The sequence below is a fragment of the Phoenix dactylifera genome, chromosome 8, assembly GCF_051530095.1.
Source record: "Phoenix dactylifera cultivar Ajwa chromosome 8, Ajwa_hap1_PhDact_Kaust_v1.1, whole genome shotgun sequence".
In the NCBI taxonomy this organism is placed as follows: domain Eukaryota; kingdom Viridiplantae; phylum Streptophyta; class Magnoliopsida; order Arecales; family Arecaceae; genus Phoenix; species Phoenix dactylifera.
Genome location: NC_143197.1, coordinates 23289563 through 23310854, shown reverse-complemented (window position 1 = coordinate 23310854; position 21292 = coordinate 23289563). Strand labels below are relative to the sequence as shown.

At 36.2% G+C, this 21292-nt stretch overlaps 1 protein-coding gene across 2 annotated transcripts in view; it reads left to right on the top strand.

Annotated features, from left to right (window-relative positions):
* The first annotated feature begins 1820 nt into the window (after window positions 1–1820).
* Window positions 1821–21292, top strand: part of LOC103707999 (UPF0613 protein PB24D3.06c-like) — a 30506-nt gene continuing 11034 nt past the window's right edge. The window contains exons 1-5 of one of the 2 annotated variants that reach the window (XM_008792745.5): window positions 1822–2077; window positions 10634–10710; window positions 16790–16895; window positions 20692–20784; window positions 20887–20952. In XM_008792745.5, coding sequence (XP_008790967.3) covers window positions 1874–2077; window positions 10634–10710; window positions 16790–16895; window positions 20692–20784; window positions 20887–20952 — 546 coding nt within the window. In that variant the 5' untranslated portion in view covers window positions 1822–1873. Of the gene's footprint in view, window positions 2078–10633; window positions 10711–16789; window positions 16896–20691; window positions 20785–20886; window positions 20953–21292 lie in introns of both variants that reach the window. The other variant, XM_088703122.2, reaches the window with a different exon arrangement.

Sequence of the window (21292 nt, the reverse complement as noted above, 5' to 3'; positions counted from 1 at the left end):
AACATATTTGCCATAACATAGGGCCCTCAAGAAATGCACATTAATGGGTTTGCTTGAATACAAGAACCACCAATATAATTATAAAGACAGTGATTGTATGAACTTGTTTTTTGTGTACATCATGCATATTTATTTCAAAAAAAATGTGTTGATCAATCCTTACCAAAAAAAAATGAAGTACAAACTTGTCAATTTTAATACAAAAGTTAGCAATATAATCATAGAGAGAATGACCATTATATGGAATCGTTTTTTATGTACATCATGTATATTTATTTAAAAAAAATGCATTGAGCAATCCCCCACTCCTCCCCTTTCTTTTTTTTTTTTTTAAAAAAAAGGAGAGAATATGCATATGTATGCAACTAAATTTATTTAGATATATCTCAGGCACTTATTTGGATGGTATCATTCCTTACTATTTGAGTAGAAGAGGTTAAGGGTTCGATTTTAATTAGAGCCAGCTCCTAAAAGCTAGGTGGTTATAGGATACAAAAAGGTGGAGATTAGCTTCTCATAGTTTCAAAAAAAAAATTTATATGATTTAGATTGATTGCACTAAATGATGTGTAGAATGATATGGAGGAAGAGCTAACTGAAAAAAGAGGACATCAAATTTGTATAAGCTAACTGATATGTATTTGCATACATCCAGAATCCATTTAGATGTGATTCAGATCCACCAATATACATAGATTACACCTGTTCTTTTGGACACTAATTGAGAATACGGATAAGCTAAACAAGATTCCATTATGCATGCAAGCAAGCTCTCTCTACCATATGACAATAGCCAAAAGAGAACTTGTATGCGGCTAATTAAAAGGGTTTTTTTTTACATGAATATCATCCTAAATATTGGATTTTGTATGAATACCCTCAAAATTAATATTTACATATATACACTCGTAAGACACTTATTATGGCATTTTACCCTTTTTTTTATTTTTGTTTTTGCATATATATTCATGCTATCTAACGACATTAAAAAAATTAATGGTTTCAAATTAAAATGACTAAAATATTCTTAATGGGTAGACATATAAATAGATTGCGATTCCGATAGCAGAAAAAGAAAACAGAGACAATAACATAATTTTAAAATTTTATTTTGTTTTTAATTAATATAAATATGTTTTTTCTTAGCACCGTTAGAACAACCGTTATATTACGGGTATTTGTACAATAACAGAGTTTTACGAAGGTATACATGCAAATATCAATTTGAGAAGGATATTAATGTAAAATTTGATATTTAGAAGGATATCCATGTAAAAATCCTAATTAAAATGGTAGACCAGTAGCCTGTAAGAGAGCAATTTTCCCCCATCTTTAACACCCAGCCTACTCTCTCTTGCTTATACTTAGGCTCCACTTCATATGATCCCATATGAGAATGATAGGGTGGAAACTTGGGTGCCTTTTAGCGCAGGTATATTAATTATTAGATACAGCTTCTTAATTAAATATAAACGGTTTCTTTCCAATCGTTATCCTCCCAAAAGAAACGAGAGTAATTTAGTCATTTCTTACTTTTGGTTGATGGTGTTAAGATGCTGAAATGTGATTTGGCTATGTCGGAATTAAAAATAAGTTTTGGTGGCTAATTAGAATTTTTAAATATTTGGTATTTAAGCGTATCTGCCCTTCAAGGGGCTAATTTTTTCTTAAAAATGTTGAGGGATCAATGGGATCACAGCCATCCATTACTCTTCATTTTGTACGTGCATTCTTACACCCTGGAAAATACCGTCTCCGATCCGTCTCCGGGCCCCACGGTGCTCCGGACTTCAAAAAAAAAAAAAAAACCAGCTATAATTTAATTCCATTCTTCTGTCCGTCACATGGGCGGGGGAGCAGCCGATCACTCGCCATGAATCCCTCGGCCACCGTCCCCGCCTCCTCCTCCTCCTCCTCCTGGCTCGCCGGCCTCGTCGGCGGCCGCTCCCTCAAGTCTGCCGCCGGCTCCGGCAGCGGCACCTCCTCGATCCCCGCCGGTTCCGACGGCCTCGGCCTCGGCTCCCGCAAGAACCAGCTCCGCGGCGTTCTCTTCAAGTACGGCCCCAAGCCCGTCCAGGTAATAAAAAAAAAACAAGAATCAACAAAATCCAAGAAAAAAGTTCTCTTTTTGTTTTTCTTGTGACAACTTTGTAATTGAATAAGCTGATTAGAGCTCTTTATAGCTGTTCCGGCGGATATGGTGTTCGATCATATGTTTGTAAGTGAAATTCGCGACTGGTGTGTCTGTTCTTTGATGGATGGGAAATCAGGCTTGGCTTAGTTTCGGCGGTTAATTTTGACATCTATGTAGTAACTAGGTTTCATTTGGAATATTGTTAGTGGCTTGTGCTATTGTTTTGCTGTTGTATAACCGTGTATCGGTAAAGTAGGATATTTACCCCCCTTGTTTGATTCTTTGTTACTGTAAATGAGGTTCATGATGTTGAGAAAGATCCAATAAAACAATATCTTCTCAAATTTGCCTTATTTTGTAGAAAATCTTCTAGGTTGTGTCATGATGCTGCTATGCTTCTTCCAAGGTTGTATTTCGAAGTTTGAGTGGCAATTTGCTGCTGGGGATCTTGTCATAGTGTGCTTGGAACAGAATTTCCTAAACTCTTTATGTATCATGACTTGAGTCAAATGGAATTTTGAGCCTTCGAGCATTCCAATCTTTAGAAAAGCTGGGTGGGAAACTCATGCCTTCTCAATCTTTATTAAGAAAAGACTGTCTCCTTTATTTATCCTTGCAATTCATTAGGAAAGCACAGACTGGCACTTGGGCATGTGGATGTATTGGAGATGGTACAGAACTTAAGAGTGGGTAAAGCTGATATTAAAAGGATAATGGATTGGATAGGGGTTATAATGTTTGAGGTTCCTTTAGATTGTAGTTCCTTTACTGGAGGAGGCTTTCTTTTGTTGTTGAGTCATGCATAATGATTTTGACAGTTTTAGCTAAGATAGATACAGAAGGCCATTATGTTCCCTTTCTTTCTTTGTGACTGCATGCTGACGTACTTGAGGAGTTTAATTGGTCAAGTTATCATGAGTAGCGGAGAATTAATGAAGGCATGAGATTCAGTAAAAGAAGGCTCAGGTTTCTTGCTTATTGTTGGGTGGAACATGTTTTGTGCCCTTCTGTTTTATGTCCCCATATATTCAGTTCTAGCAATTAGAAGGATCTGAAAGTTAGATGTACGCAAGCAATTGACACTTTCATCTAGTTCATGTAACGTACATGATTTAATGGATGCAGAAACATTGTACTGCACCTATGCCCAGGGTATTGCACACATCTTCAACTTTCCCTCTTTTTTTACTACGAGGCCTTCTGAACATAAGCTCCTTATTAAGTAATTGCTCAGGTTCCTATTGTCCTAACCTTTGTTATTTTTATTCCTCTTGTTTCTTCTTAGATTTCTCTTTAATTGATTTATAAACACATCATGTTGGGAGACTCAATTTTATTTTATTTTTATATAAACTTTTGAATATATTTCTAGGTGGAGATTGTGTTGTTAGTTGATAAAGTTGTAATTGGTGTAAATTCATGATTTTATAGTTATATTTTCTTTGATAAATCTGCTCCAGTATGTTGCATTCTTCTATTTTTCTTCCTCTTATGATTATTACCTGTAACTATTATATTTTTTTTGTTACATTAAATCTCAAACTGATCTGATCAACAAAACCTCATTCTATTTCATTACAGATCTCAAGGGCTATTTCCTTTCTATTCCAAGACTTGATCACACCTTACCCTACACTTTGTACTCAGCAGCAACCAGGAACTCCATATTCCACCCTCATATTTATTTAATTTTATGTTAATATGTTCAGATCTGTTCATAATGCAGATTTGATAAGCAAACTCTTGCTTTTTTTTTTTTAAGCACTTATTTATATAGATCCTAGAAACACAAACCCCTCTACATAAAATTTGTAATCCGAAATCAGGGGTGCATAATCTTAACTCTCTGCTAATATCATTATTTTCTTGAACTTTTTTGTGTCCTGGATCTCATTCTCCTATTTAAACTTGTATACAGGATTATATATTTATTTGGTTTATTAGCTTTGGACCTCAGAGATGAACATCTTTCCCGTTATCAAGTCTTACCATCTTCTATCTCATTTGGACCCTTTTTCTGTTCTATGATCATGAAGAGTTGCTCTTTGGTTTGTAAATTCTAATTCTGTTATCAATAAAATAGGTAGTTTGCTCTACTCGCGCACAAGCATTCTTTGTATGGTGCTAGGTCCCTCCTCCTCCTATAGTTACCTCTGCCAAAAACTCGGTGATTATCCATAGAGCTGATATCAAATATAAAGCCAATTGTGGAAAAGCTCTCAAATCATTAGATATGCGTGTGAAGTTTTACTATCACATATTTGGTGCCATCTGGTGAAAAGACACTCAAATCTGGACTTTGATTTTAAGATCTGTTTGACATCTCTATGCAGGGATCCTCTCTTTGAAGGTGAGATGGGGTTTATTATGAAAGTAAGTCTAGAAATAGAGTGGAAAGGAAGAAAGATGGAAAGAATGAATTTGGTTAGGCAAGGCATTCTAAGTAAGATGCTATCTTTAAAATAGTGATTTTCCCATTATAGATGCAGATGGACTTGTGGAAATTTTATCTCTAGGATACAATGCCTCACACTTTCAATATCTCTAAGAGAGTGCTCCCTAAGGATCTTGGAAACTGAAACACCCAGCCAAAATGAGAAAAGTAAAAAATTAACTAAAAGTAGAAGAGAATTTTGGTGGTTTGTTTGTGTGAGAGAGGAGAGTTTTCTGTGTTAGTATCTTGCTCAATCACTCTTATTTATAAAAATAAAGAGATGCAAATAGTTGTCTAGTAGTCACAAATCAAGTGACTATTCATTCAAGTACTCCCAATCAGCATAGAACCATATTATTTAAAAATCAAGAAATTTAGATCAGATGAAATGAAGTGGTAGTTGGAAGTTAAACTTCCAATGGTCAAAAATCAACTGTTGGGACCCAAAAGTGCCCGTTGAGAACTAGAATTGACTGGTCCCAACGGTTAAAAGGTTGGCTGGTTATTTTTTTTTCAATTTAAAAATACTCTACAATTTAAATTAGATGGAAATAAAGTCATTGTAGAAGTTTAACTTTCAATGATGAAAATTCAATTGTCGGGACCCATCCTTGGGTTCCCAATGTTAGAAATATTTGAACATGAAAGTGTCTATTGGCGACCAACCTTTTGTTGGTTAATTTAAAAATAATGTAACAATTTTCTGCTTATTTGAATTTTAAAATAAATAAATAAATAAATAAAAATAGAAAAATAAATTCGAGTAATGTATAGTGCATAGCAATTGGTGGATGACCTTGGATCTATGGATGAACATGAATCAACGACTTCAAATGATTGAGAGGATTGAACCTTGATCTCAAAACATTGAATATTAAGTGAAACAATGTTCACATTATACATGAGTATTTGGTCAACTTAACGCAACATATTATAGGCCATGTGCTGATCCTAGCTTAGCAAGTATACTTAGGTTTAACCAAGAACATAAAAGAAGCAACCTTATCTTTCGTACTTGCAAAGGCAAATTCATCAAGAATACTCTAGACCAAGGTTCGTCGTCTCGGTATCGGACCCCGTACCGGTGCCATACTAGCACAGTATCGATATGATCTGGTACGAAATTTTTTTGGTGTATACATACTCGGTATGTCATCCGTACCGGATACTAGTACCGAATTGGTACAGTACAGTGCGCCTCATACCATCCGGTTCGGACCGGTACAACATACCATGCTCTAGATATATCACTCTACAAAAGCTATGGGTTCTATTAAGGACAAATGTCCAACTTATCTATTATGGATGTTAAGTGCATTGAATTAGCTACGGAACTTTCTATAGGATAGATAGTTGTCCCCCTCAAGGAATGTTGAATCGGCCTGTACCGGCCGATTCAGCCCGTACCAAGCAAGTTCGGTATCTGACCGGTCCGGTTCGGCGGTGGAAAAGGGTTCCGCCCCCTATGGGGCTGGAACTGGCCTGAACCGAACGATACTAGATGCATATCAGTGCGAACAAGTTGGTTCGCACTGGTTCGCCACAGCGCATGTGGCGCGCTGTGGGCAGCGAGCACACCCGCACGCGCTGTGTTATGCATACCAGTTTGGTACCGGTCCGAACCAGTCTCGAACCGGTCCGGTAGGCGACCGGTACGCCTATCGGTACTAGTTTAGCATATCTTGGTTCCCACTATTCTAAGGATAAAAATAAATAATGCACTTGAGATACAACCTATATGTTAATATTGTTTTTGGATACTCTCTATCTAAGTTTTTTGTTCTATTCATGAGATTCTCAATTTATAAAGATAACTTCATAAAATGACATCTAATTTTTAGAGTAGGCTTGGGCTAGGATTATCTGTATTTAATTGATAATAGCACCATATCTCTCCATATCTTGTATATCTTTTCACCAGTAATGGTTTAGTTAACTAAATTTTTTGTAATTAATGATTTAAGTTACTCTAATATGATTTCGGGAATGAGCGTAATAAAACAAAATGGTGCATTTATTTTAACACAATCACATTATATTGAAAGAATTTGAAGAAAATTCAATTTCTTTGATTATAAATCTAATATAACACCAATTGATCCTAATCATAATTTAAGACCCCATAAAGGTAACCTGTTAAGCAAAAAGAATATGCAAAGATTATAGGAAGTCTAATGCATGTTATGAATTTTACTAGTCTTGATATTACATAATACATATGCTATTAGTAGATTATGTAAATTTACAAGTAAATCTTGTAAGGAACAAGGGGAAGAACTTACTAGAGTTTCAAGATATTTGAAATAAGGGTTTTTTTGCATGGATACCCTTCTAAATATCAGATTTTGCGTGAATACCCTTCCAAAATTGATATTTGCATGTATACCCTTGTAAAACTCTGTTATTGTACAAATACCCATAATATAACGGTTGCTCTAACGGTGTTAAGAAAAATATTATTTATATTAATTAAAAATAAAATTAAATTTTGAAATGACGTTATAATCCTTACTCCACTCCAAACCCCACCCCCACCCCCCACGTGGCGCGTCTTCCCCACCCCCCACGGGCTCCCCCCCGCCGTCATCACAACTCCCCCCCTGTGACGCCTGGCTTCCCACGTCTTTCCCACCCCCCACGGGCTTCCCCCCCGCCGTCATCCCCCCCCCCCCCCCCCCCCCCCCCCCCCCCGCCCGGCTTCCCCACCCCCCGCGGGCTTCCCCCCCTCCCCAAGCCCCCGAGGCACACCCCACCCCCCCGCGGGCTCCCCCCCCAGCTTCCCTACCCCCCCGTGGGCTTCCCCCTTCCTGGCTTCCCCACCCCACCCCCTGTGGGCTTCCCCCCTGCCCCCGCGTATCAGGATCCTGGTCGCGGGCGTTCGCGATGGCGAGATCGCGATGCAGCTCGCTCGCGATCTCCTTCCTCTTCCTCCCTGTTCTGTAATCCAACCTACGATAAACAAAAATTCTTCAGACTACTAAACTTATACTTTCCAAAAGTTAGTCGTCAACGCGATCAATATTTCAAATCTTTCATATCTCTCCTATTTGTTGATCATAAAAAAATATTTCAATATCATCTTACCCTCTCTTCTCTTTCATTGATTTATACTATTTTATATTATTAATCTGAACCAAAAAAAAATCATTACAAGTGTTAGAAGAACAATAATGGTTGCTGTAGCTGATTTTATTTCATTCCTATTTTTCACTGTGAACCTATATTGAAGCTCTATTTTTTGGTTTCTAGCGGCATACCATATATTTTATTTGAGAATAAATTCTATTGTATATTTTTGTTTTATTCATGATAAAGAAACATGCCTCTCGTCATAGAACCAAATGCATTTCCTAATAAATACAGGATTATAAAGGCTATCACATTAATTAATGTATCTAAATTCTTTTCATCTACTAAGATTTTTTTTTTGCGTATATACCCTTCTAAATATAGAAAATTGTATGAATATCCTTGTAAAGTTACTATTTGCTTGAATACCCTTATAAAAATTTCTATTTGCACGCTTACCCATTAAGGGTATTTTAGTCATTTTAATTTGAAACCGCTAATTTTTTAACGGCGTTAGATGGCATGGGTACATATGCAAAAATAAGAATAAAAAAGGGTAGAATAGCAAAACAAGTATTTTACAAGGGTATACATGCAAATATCAATTTTGTAAGGGTATTCACGCAAAATTCGATATTTAGAAGGGTATCCATGCAAAAAACCCGTGAAATAACTATAAATTATGCTTTACAATATAAATGTACTTCACCAATTTTAGAATGTTACATTAATGCTTATCAGGCTTCTGATAAATCTAGTTCTAAATCTACCAATGGCTATTTATTTTCTTTGAGTGGAGAATAGTTGCTTGATCTTCTAAGAAACAATCATGTGTTCCTTTATCTTCTAAAGAAATTGAGCATGTTGCTAGGTCTCAAACTGGTAAGGAACTATTATGCATGAGATGTTTCTGACAATGTATTCCTTTTATTTATATGCTAATAATGCAAGCACTGCATATTATGATAGTTAAGCTGCTATACATGTTTCTAAGAATAAAAAAGCTTGTTGGTAGTAGTAGACATATTGCTATAAGATATAGTCATGTAGAAAACTTGTGAAGAAAGGTAAAGTAATATAGAAAACCTGTGAAGAAAAGTAAAGTAGTTCTTAAATATAAGTACCTACTAACCAAGTGCTTGCATATACTTAACAAGAGTATTATCTGGTGAAAAGATATAAAGTATGGAGGGATATGGGGCTATTACTGATCAAATAGAGATAGTCATAGCCAAAACCTGCTCTACAATTAAAGATCTCATTTTATGAAGTTTATCTTTATAAACTAAGAATCTCATGAATAGAGTTTGAGGGAACTTAGCCAGAGAATATGCAAAACATACTAATGAGTAGATTGTATTTCAAGTGCATTATTTTAGAATAGTGGAAATAACCTTCTATTCTATATAAAGTATCATATTCAATTACATGCACTTAAATTCTAAAACAGATAGACTAGACATTTGCCCTTAATAGAAGTCATACCTTTTGTCGAGTGATCTGCGGTTATGGAACACCTTTGGTGAGTTTGCTTTTGCAAGTATGGAAGATAGGGCTGCTTCCTATGGTGTCTTGATAAAACCCTAGTGTACTTGCTATGCTGGGATTGGCACATGGCCTATAAAGTTCTGCCTTAAGAGGACCAAGGACTTGTGTATAGTGTGAACATTGTTTTATTTAATCTTTTATTTCGATATTAAGGTTAAATCCTCTCAATCATATTTGTAGTTATTGATTCATATTTAGACATAAGTTCCAAGGTCATCCACTTATAGTTATGTACTATACATAAACCTGAATTTATTTTTTATTTTTAGTTATTTTATTTATTTTTAGTTAAAAATAAGTGATAAATTGTTAGAGTATTTTTAAATTAAAAATAAATATAACCGTCAAACCTTCGGAATGTTGGGAACCCAGAGATGGGTCCCGACAATTGAATTATGACCATTGGAAGTTAAACTTCCAATGGCCACTTCATTTCAATCTGATTTATTTTTTTCTTCAATTTTTTAAGTAATATTGTTTTATTATGATTAAGAGTTCTTGAAGGGATAGACACTTTTTGTGATTATTCGGTGAGGAATGGTCACTATTTGCATCTTTTTATTTTTATAAATTAGAGTGATTGAATGAGAGTCTAATACAGAAAACTTTCCTATGTCTAACAAACAAACCACCAAAGTTCTCTTCTAGTTTCAAGTTTAATTTTTCTCTTTTCTTGTTTCGAGTTGGGTGCTTTGGTTCCCAAGATCCTTAAGGAGTGCATCCATTAGAGAGCTTGAAAGTGTTAGGCATTGTATATGGAGATAGGATTTCCACAAGTCCATATGCATCTATAGTGGGGAAATCGCTATCTTAAAGATAGCACTTTAATTAGTGTGCTTGCCTAAGCAATTCATTCTTCCATTTTCTTGATTTCCTGTTTATTTCTAGACCTATTTACCCATCAGGGTTAACTATTTTAAACATGATCAGGAAATGAAATGGCTTATATGCCCTTCTGACAAGCCTTGGTAGTGTTTTGTGATAATGAAAAGCTCATGGTTGAGACTTTCTACAGAAAAGTGAAATTTCACATTTTAATACAGTTAGAGTATATATGTCTGCACTGCTAACACTGGTATGCAGGAACTAATATTGGCCTTCATGTTCTCCAAGATTATGCCAGTGAACATTCTATCCTCGGAATCATGGGATTGTGTTTTTTGGGACTGCCTCTAAGCATTTGCAGATTATTACTTTTCATGTTAATGAAGTCAGTGATATAGTGCATTGTGATTGTGAACTTGCCTGAGTGCCTTAGAAAGGGCCAGCTTCCAGCCCATCTTTTCATAATGACCATGGTTTCTACTTTATAACTTTAGCATATGTAATGGTACATTGTTCAACTAACATAACATTTTATAGCATCTATAATTATACATTGTTCAACTAACATAACATTTTTAATCCTTGTTATGGTATTCTTATTATACTGGAATATGTTCTCACAGGTGGCATTCAAAACTGGTGATTTTAACCAGCAAGTTATTTTTATTGGTGGATTGACAGATGGACTTTTGGCAACTGAGTATGTTGACATTCTTCTGAGATGGATTTTCCTGTTTCGTCCCTTTTTTTCATCAAACAATTTTCATGAATATGTACTGCCTAGCTGTTGTATGGTTTTTAGTCTTTTGAAAAATAATATTAGTTTTCAAAACACATATTTGCTCCTAATGTGAAATGCCACTAATATAGAATATTCTTGCTTAAAGCAGTCTAATCAAAGAGGTTGATGGGGTTCTGCCATGGTTCAACATGGTCTGAGACTGATCAGTTAGTTTGGGGACTTTTTTGGTACCATTCTACCAAAAACGTCCCCTATAGTGTTTAATTTCCAGTTATACTTAAGTTGCACCCAGTCTTCTCATTTACTATTATTTAGATTCTTATCCTTTAAAATTTTCTCTATGATTTTAATGTAACATTCAACCTTGTCGCACCATATAGCATTGAATTGTCTGTAAGCAATGATAACCAGTTATTTTTCATATATTTTTTGGTAATTATCTATAAGAAGTGTTGCTCTTTGGTGTAGGCCCAGCATTATTTGTTGTTTCATTTCACAGCTACCTCTGAAATCTAAGCCCTGTCACATCCCATGCCTTCTCGTTCCTAACAATTTCTATACACACCTTATGTACATCTTTCTTCTTCATCATCCACCATATTTGTCTTGAGATAGTCTACCAGATGCTATCTCTAAGTTGATAAAGACAACTTGCAGATTCTTTTTCTTTCTTTGGATCTTCTTATTAGTTTCCTGTGCCAGAAAATGGCCTTCATGAATCATCTCCCCAAATAATTTCAAGTTGTGGTTTGCAAACATTGTTATTTTTTCTTAATTGTCAAGTGCCATACTCACTCCAGTAGCCTAAGAGGACAGTCCTGTGGTGTCTTGGACTTGCTAACTCTACTGCTTGTCCTTTGCAATGGGATACTATCTTCCTTCCAGAGGATTATACCAAACTCCAGGCATTTTGAGAACAACCCTCATCACATGCTCTATCAGCTTATAGCTTGATTGCTTTAGCTCACTCTTGTATCTATCTTCTTCTCTCTTGGCCAGTCCCTTGGTCATTGATTTGGAGAATCATATTATATAACAGAACATCATCATCAATTTTCTTATAAATGCATGCTCAAGACCGTCAGTACCTTTATTATATATATGATGCACTAACGTTGATGGTGGGAGCATTGCAAAATTCCATCTTAACCTGCCATTTTATCTCTTTTACCCTGATTTTGACATCAAGTTACCCTGATTTTTTTGTCAGTGAGCAAATTATTAGGATCTTTAAATGTTTCAGAAATTTGCTTCCCAATTCAATGCATCTTTAGGTTCTAACAATCAGGAAGAAGATAGTTGGACATTACTATCAGCTTTTCTACCTGGACTATGGATATTAGGGTATTGTACTTGTATTATTTTACACAAAATGTCACTGTAAAGTGGGACATCCGTTATTGGCTAAGTTGAAGCAAATGGTCTAACTTGCCTTCCACCCTGTAGTTGCCATGTAAAGGATGTGAGTTATGGAAGCATGGTAAGACTATTTTCTCTACTATAAACAGAATGATACCAGCGGTATTTTGCTCAGACGTATATGGAAATATCTTCATGTTGTTAGGATTCAATTCAGTATGGATTTATGTGTTCAATCTGATAATATGATTTTGAACTAAGTTTCTGGAGATGCTTAAAGCTCTTAATATGAACCATCAAAGCTCAGGCTCTTACATGCATGTTTACCTATAGATTTAGCCAAAATGCTCACCAAGACATGGATCTTTCTGTTTATTCTATTGTGATCCATGCTATATTAATGCCTCTTCCATTGGCCTTGTAATTGACAGATAAATATTAAGTCCATCAAAAGTATTTTCCATGTTGATCTTGATTCTAGATGCGTTGTAGTCCTCCACTAAAGAAAAAGTTTTATCGAAAGCTGTTTAGATCAACTTAATTTTATTTGGAAAGAGAACAAGAAGAATTGAAGGAGAAACCCTTTTATACTACTTTGAACGAGGTTCTTCAGGTTCCATTGCTTGTCTTGGTTATCTCAGGTGATTCCTCTTCTGATATTACCAAGATAACTGACATATCTTGCCAGGGCGAAAAGATTCTGGCCCTCATTTATATCTGATGAGAGGGGAGATGACATTCCCCTTAAACTATCTACAATTGACATCCTTATTAGCGAAGCCTAAGAGTCTAATGATCGTTCAAAGTGAATTTTGAAAAATTCACAACAATCTGCACTAAATTTTTAGGAAGGCTGAAATTGTTTTCCAGGAGTTTAAAGTAGCAAATTCTCTTGAGAAGGTGAACTTGTGTCAGTAAAAATGAGAGAAAACTTTCAGGAGGGTTTAGTAAATACTTGACTCCGAAGTTCTTGATGACTGAGAGGGTATAAGTGTTAACATGACAGCTTATGTTAGATCAAGGGAAATTTCTAGATGATTCTATAAGAGGTATTGATTACTTGTAAGCAAATTAACCTCTTGTTGGCTGTGAGCAAGTATCCTATATTGTTGAATGTGATTGATCAGTTATACATTTCCCAACAAGATCTCCTTTTCATGTAATTATCAGCATTCAGAAGATCTAAAAAGTTCCCAAAACTTTTGTTATAACCAAATCTTTCATAACATAGTGGAAATGAGGTAAAAATCATATAAATATTTGGTAATTATCTAATATTTCCTGAGCAAACTGTTGCTTCATCTCTGAGTTGATGGAAAACAAGGAAGTAGTCACACATGTTCTTGGTTAAGAGATCAAGTGGCAATTGTTCAAGAATTTATGAGGTATGGAAAACCAAATTACTCAAGTTATGTTACTCGAGCCCTTTTGAGGTATCTAGAAGTAAGGGTTGAAGTCTTGGCAGGTTGGAGATGTCCTATCAATCCCAGCCATTCCTGTGAGATACGGGACCTTGGATGGGTGTGGAACCCCGAAATCCATATCTGCCAGCCGTCTTGCTCGTTCCGCCTTCATCTTGGCTGGGACACTCACTAATACAGCCATCCCGGTCTTCTTCAGAGGACAAGTTGGTGATTGAGGACTTGACTCTCAAATCTGAGACTTGACATGCACTAACTTGCTGGGTCCTTCAAAGCCGAGCACTTCACTGGTTGGGACTGACCTATGGCTCTGCCTCAAATTTGATCTGCGGAGGAAGGGATCAAACTATTATTTAGCTTTGGTTGGAGGGGAAGAGAGAGGAAAAGGAGAAGGGATCAACGGGGGAGAGGAGGAGATGAAAATAAAAAGGGGGAAGGGATCAATAGGAGGGAGGAGGAGAAGAAAAAGAAAGGAGGGGTGAAGAAGGTTCGGGATGGGATAAGCAAGTTATTATTTTTTAGTATTTAGCTTTAAAATAGTTTTAGTAGTATTAGTTATTTGCTGAAAATAATGTTAGTGGTTGGCTTGGTGGCTAGGAGGGAAAATTTAAGTTATCAGCATGGGTTCAAATCCCACATTCAACATGCATTTTTTCCTCAAAATAATATATATAAAAAATAAAAAATATAGGAAAGAGTATCTATTATACATATTATATTATATACATACATAAATGAAAAATATAAGAAAGAAAATCTACATATTATATTATACTATATACACCATGGTATACTGAACTGGTCCGTATCGGCCGGTTCAGCTCGTACCGGATCGGTCCGGTGGAACCGAGCGGTACAAGTCCAGTACCGGTGCGAACTGGACAGCACGGGTACGCGCGTGTGGCGCGGTTCCCCGCGCTAGACAGCGCGCCCGCATGGGCGTAAGCGGGGAACTGCGCTCGAGCGCGATTCCCCGCACTGGGCACCGTGCCCGAGCACAGCAATGCACCTACGCGGGGCATTTAATGGCACAGAGTGGCATTAAATGTTAATGCCACTCTGTGGCATTTAACGCGGCCCGCACGCGCTACCCGCTTCACGGAATTTTTTCCGCGAGCTGCTGCCGGTTCGGTACTGGTTCAAACCGGTCTGAACTGGAACCGTACTGGTCCGGTTGGTGACCGGTACGCCTACCGGTACCGGTACGATGTACCTTGATACATACATATATAATATTATATATTCTCAAAAAATAATATTACATAAAAATTAAAAATATAGGAAAAGGAATATATATTATCCATTATATTCTTAAAAAATAACAATATAAAAAAATAGAGAAGGCGTTCCAAGCAAGTACCAGGACCATCCTAGGCATGAAAAATTTAGAAAATATTTTTTGCTCATCCTACTCTCTAACAACAATATTTTCAAACTCATAGCAATTTAAAAAAATTAAACAACAATAAAACAATTATATACATAGACTTAATAGATTCTACTCATGCTTATTTTGTTATATAATATGATAGTCTTGCTTTACTGCCACTCATGTGGTACCTAAGCATCAATTGTAAGTTTCAATAAGCTGAAGGTAAAGGTGCCTGGTTTAGCGACTAAGCTCAGTGCAGTGTCATTTATAAGAGATCATTGGAAATCAAGGAAGGATAAAATGCCATAAAAAATTATATTATCAGTTTTAAGTAGATATATGAACAAGATAGTATTAATCTAGAAGGTGTCAGAATATTCAACCAAAAGATTTCAGCACATTGTGGACCAACATAAATAGGTCTTCTTAGCTTACATAAATATTTGCCCTTATGAAATCCAATTTTAGCAGATCTTAATACAACCTAAGCATTGACCTAATAATATGGTACAATAATATTAGCTGGCATTGATTGATCAATAAAGAAGCACAAATAGGAAGTATTCAGATAATTACATAGCTTCTCACCTTAGACTCAGGGTAATTCTAAATAGGACTATTTATCTTAAATATATTACTTTTAAAGTTCACTTATGTTTAAAAATAAATAAAATAGTCAAACTTCACAAATAAATTAAGAAAAAAAATATGAAAAAGGGTGTCCCAAGCAAGTATTAAGATGCTCGACTGAGATGGCTATTGGGATGGGGTGGGTGCAGGGTGTCCCGTTCAGTGGAGAAATCAGGATGCCCCTATCCTGTGGGATTTAAAACCTCACTTAGAAGTACCTTGGGAATGGGTATGTAGTTACAATTTGGGCATGGGTCCACAATAGGAACTTCTTAAATAATAAATGGATGGAGCACTTGAGACACCATCCACACCCATTACTTACACCGGAATCCTTGCAACATAGCCGCCGAGCTTGGATGCTAATGCTATAAAATTTATACCTCAAACTTGAGGTGCTCTTGAGATCTATTTTGAGATTTTTGTTACTATTTTTTAGTCATGGCGTTTAAATGAATGCTAAGGTCATTATGACCACCTAGGATTACATTGGTTAGTTCCACATGACTCTCTTTCCAATATAGTAGATAAGGTGCACAACTTGCTAACACAAACATGCAAACCCATCTCAATTTCCACCTCCTCTCCTTATCTCTTTCCCCTTCTAATAGTAGTATGCATGTTATTTTACCAGCTTTATCTCCTTGCTTTCTTCCCATTAAGGGACTGCTAAATCATCTGATTTCTGCAAGACAGTAGGTCAGTAATAACAGATTCTTGTCTTGTGCCATAATCTGACTTCTTATGCCTCTACAGCTGTAAGCAATAATTTATGCAAGAAGAACATTTACGTACTTATTTTTATTTTATTTTATTTTTGTTATGTTTGAAAATGAGAGGCATCACATGGGAGGATTAATCTACATGCTTTTTGGTTAGATGTTATTTTGCCAGTTTTAATATTTTCATTATGCAGCTCTTACCTCACGGAAATCCAAAAAATTTCCCAGTCATGTTGAATTGTGCAAAGATTAGATAAATTGGTGTTGGTTAAACTAAAACAGGTGTACTTCTTGAAATTTAAATTACCAGTCTTCCTTTAAGTAAATTTGACTTTGGATTTTGATTGATGAATTTCAGGCTCTAAAGGTTTTAACTTTTAACCATGCAATATTCCTAGAGAAATTTCCTTGGATCATTTTTTTCCATTTATTATTTGTTGAAGACGCGCACGCATATTTCTAGATGTAAATTCAAACTACTTTTTTATTGACGTAATTTTCTTCTAGTATTCAGAAATTTCACTGTTTGGCAGGTATTTGGAACCTTTGTCAATTGCTTTGGAAAATGAGAAATGGTCCTTGGTGCAACCCTTGCTCTCTTCGTCCTATGTTGGATATGGCACTTCCAGCTTAGAACAAGTATAATTTATTAAGTTGACCACTGATATTGTCTAGAATTACTTTTCAATTTTTTAACCTAAAATTTTCTTCATTTGACTGGACTAGCAATAAATGTCAAGACAAATCTAACATATATACTTCTTGCACAAGTATCTCCAGTAGACTTTTTGCTAAGCAAATCAGAATAAATTGACAGAGTTAAAGATTTTAATTAGGTTATTTTAGAGGGGTAGTTTAAGCAAAGTGGCATCATTTTTTACTCTCTTACATGACCAAAACCACTGGTTAGGCCTATTAACAAGTTGAACGCAGCTCAAAAGTTTGTATTATGGTCATCCATTACAAATAATTTGGCAAAATTTTGAGACAATGATGGTTAATAACCTTGTAAGATAAGTGAGTCGAATTGAACAGAGCATATGAATTGTGTAGTTGATATAGTTGGAAAAAACCAGGAGAGGTATAAGTAGCGTCGGCGGAATCGGTATCGGACACCGTACCGGTTGTCTGATGGGACAAGTTGGTACGGGCCAGCGCCGGGCCAGGCCCGTATTGACACAGTAGAAGAGACGGGGGAGAGGGAGAATAAGAGAGGAAAAGAGAGAGAAGGCGAAGAGAGGAAGAGAGGGAGGCCGTTGGAGGCCTGCGGCGGGGCACCAGTGGAGGGCCGTCGGAGGCCTGAGGCGGGGCAGCAACGGAGGTTGCAGTCCGGCTGCTAAAATGTTTCGCATTTTTATGTAAAATCGGCAAACAATATGCCATCTTTACTTAAAAATCGCAATTTTTTGTAGCAACCGGACCCCTGTTTCGAATAAAACAGGGGAATGGCCGTGGCCTCCGCCTGCTGCCCCTTCGCTGGCCTCCCTTCCTCCCCCGCTCACTTTCTCTTTTCCTCCCTTTCCTTCTCCTTCTCCGCCTCCGGCAACGGTTTTCATTTCCGTTGTCGGAATCGTCTTGGTGAGCTGGCAGAACGGCTAGGAATGGTCGGAACCATCCAGCTAGGGACGGTTCCGCCGACCCTGGGTATAAGAATATATTTTATTCCATTTGTCACATCTGGTAAGTATTATTTCTTGATAATTTTTATTGAGGTATAAAATATATGAGAATGTTTAAAAAAATCCTCATATTTCTAAAAATTGAAGACTATGGATATTTGACACAATAAATTTGTTGGCAATTAGTCCTGGTCATTTCTAAGCATTTTAATCCAAAGAGAACTTTGCTTATGTGGTGAGGATAAAGCATTGCTTATTTCCTGATAATGAGATTAAACTTATCGCTAATGATGCTTCAATGTTTCGGAGAAAATTGCAAAAACACTACCATGTTGGTTAAATTTTTGGAAACCCTCTTGATGGCATCCCAAGGGGTTTTTTAAGTTATTCTTCATTTTGAGCATTTTTGCTAGATGCTGTTGATGAAGGCGGCCATAGGTCAAATGTTTATTCCTTTGGTGATCTATACCTCAGGGTGGATTTGCACCAAAATAATCATAACTCCTAAATACCTTCTTTACATGTTAACTTTAAAATCTGTTCTATTAATAAGAAAGCATTTTCATTAAATTTACTGAACATGGCCTATGTAAATATTACACAAGTATGACACAATAAAATTTACTTCGTCATACCATTTGAATGAAGTAATAATATTCGTAACAATTAAGAGGTTCTTATCTTGTGCTAGCATTATGAATTAGAATTTAGAGGTCTTAGGAAGTGAAATGTCTAAGATGATTTTCTTGGTTTGGAAACTTACTATGTAGTTGAGTTGGCAGAAGTCATGCTGCAAGTGCAGCAGCCATTGTCCAGGAAGAACATCAGGAAGTAATGGTTGCAGTAAGCAGCAGCAAAAAGGAAGCTAGTGCTGTTGGAGTTATTTAAAAGAGTTCAAAATGAATTTCTGATCACCTCAACCGCTGTCTAGGAGAATATATTAATGTTGGAACATCATAAGGTGCATAATGCTGAAAACTCAGAGTCATGCTGGTGGAATGCTTGTGTTAGTATGCCTGCAGGTGGCAGAGATGTTTTCTTTTCAGTAGTGTGTTGCAGTGAAGCTCTAGTTTATTTTAAAAGTAAAATAGAATTAATTTGATTGAAGAGTTAAAAAGTAAAATAGAATCAATTTAAATTTCAATCAAAGGTCTAGGTATGCTTAGGATTTCGTTTTCCTATTGAATTAAGCATGATGTAAGGAGCATAATTGGGCTGCGAAGAGTGAAGACTTGATATTTTGCTCACAGAGAAGATTTTTGGGACTTCTCCCATCTGAGCAATCATGGCTTAGGAGCCTCTGATGTTCCCTTTCCTCTATGCAAAAACCTATTCTCTAGTTCCTTTCCGTCCTTTATATCACTTTACATCTATTTGACATTACACCAACCATCTCCGTTAGCTTTCTTCATTGTAATTCTTTCGTTCTCTTTTCTTCACAAATCCACAATTTATTTTTAAATTAAATATTACCTATTACTGCATTTAAGGGCAAGGGGCTTGCATGGATCATTGTGCACTGAAATCTATCTGTTCACTGCCCTCATCATATTTTATATATTTCACTGTTACCAAAAGAAGTGTGTGTACATCACAAAATAGAAGACTTCCACTTGATCTTCCTCCTTTTCTTACTGCCACTTTCTATGTTTCTTTCTGAACATAGGCAACTCTTGTACAGGAGATCTTGCATGCCAATAAGCAACAGGGTGGGCAGGAATGAGATTGACTGAGAAACAATGTATTCTTTCTGAATTTAATTATTTGATTGATTCGGCAAAACCTTTTTATCTAAGAATGTATGATTAAATTGGTCAAGAACAAAAAATTGTTGAAAAACAAACTGTAGAAAACTGTAAAGGATGTTTAAAGAGTTAGGTTATTATCTTAAGTTGGCAAAAGATGATCGCTCTTCTTTTAATTTTTGAAATAAAATTCTGTGAAAGTCTTGATGATGATGGAGCTCAAAATATTCAGGAAGAAAGAGATGTTGAAGAGTTCGAGAAACATTTGGTACGAGCATGGCACGCCGTACCGGCCCAAATCGGGCCGTATGGAGCGTACCGTACCGGTATCTGGAATAGGTGGCGTATCGACACTCGGTATGTCAAAAAAATTCCGTACTATCCCATACCGACACTATGCTAGTGTGGCACCAGTATGACGAATCTTGGGTACGAGGTTGGTATACCACAAGATCTAGAGAATTTTGGAAAACAATATTGAGTATTAATTAAAATTCATTTATGTATGAAAACATAGAAAAAAAATGCTGCACTCATGATAAAGTTTGGGTCAGACCTTTGATAAAAGGTTCAATTAGTCTTAAGAAATTTTCTACTAATTTTGGATGTTTGTGACTAGAGCTGAAGCTTGGTTTTCCTGATATGAAGTTACAGTTAGTTTTTGATGCATTTTGCTTTCACTGATTGATAATCATATATAGATAATATGGTTTCTTTGCCAGCATGAATGTTATGTCGTTGACCTAACTATTTTACTATAGTTTTTTAAACTTCAAGAAATTAGCATTGCACACAATTCATGTATGTAGTCTGGTAGCAGATACACTTCCAAGTATGTACCATCTGGATTCAAACTTTTAGTTGCTGCTAAACTTTTTACTACATTAAATATGGTATAATATGAAGTCGACATGATCAAGCACTGTTTCTTGGGTAACATGATTACTGATTTAAACATAAAGTAAATTTAGATTCTGTTAGCATATATCGTGTGTATTTTAATTTTTTTCTTTCTTTTCTTCACTTGCATATATTATTGCTCTAACTTTATATTCTAATTCTGTATTGAAGGACTCATTGGAGATAGATCAGCTTATTAGTTACTTAATAAATAAGGAAAACTCAGAGGGCGTTGTGCTGCTTGGGCATAGTACTGGTTGCCAGGTTGTATATGTAAAATACAAGCATATACTTGAGAAGCTTAGCTTGTCTTACTATATAGGCATGTGCCAAGTGTATTAAATTGAACCATGAACACTTAAACAGGGTATCGTGCATTATATGCGTACAAATTTTGCATGCTCTAGAGCAGTTCGTGGAGTCATTTTGCAGGTATTTTCTTATTTATGATGTCTTTTCTACATTTATAGCTTCATATGAATTAAGAATGTTTTAAGTTAGAAAATTTGTAAGGTTCAGGGAGGTTGCATAAGCTTAGTCTCCCTCTCATGCCAGTCCCCAAACTTAAAAATGCAGAACCACAAAGAGGAAGTGATTTATGCGTGGGAATCAAGCTTTACTGTACTGGTCGGTACTGGTACATACTGACCGCACTGTATCGTACCAATACCAATACCAGTATCGAACTGGTACATGGTATGGGGGTGTACCGACACTTAGCATGCTGAACCGAGTAGCATACCGGATGTACCGACACTATAATAGGATGGTA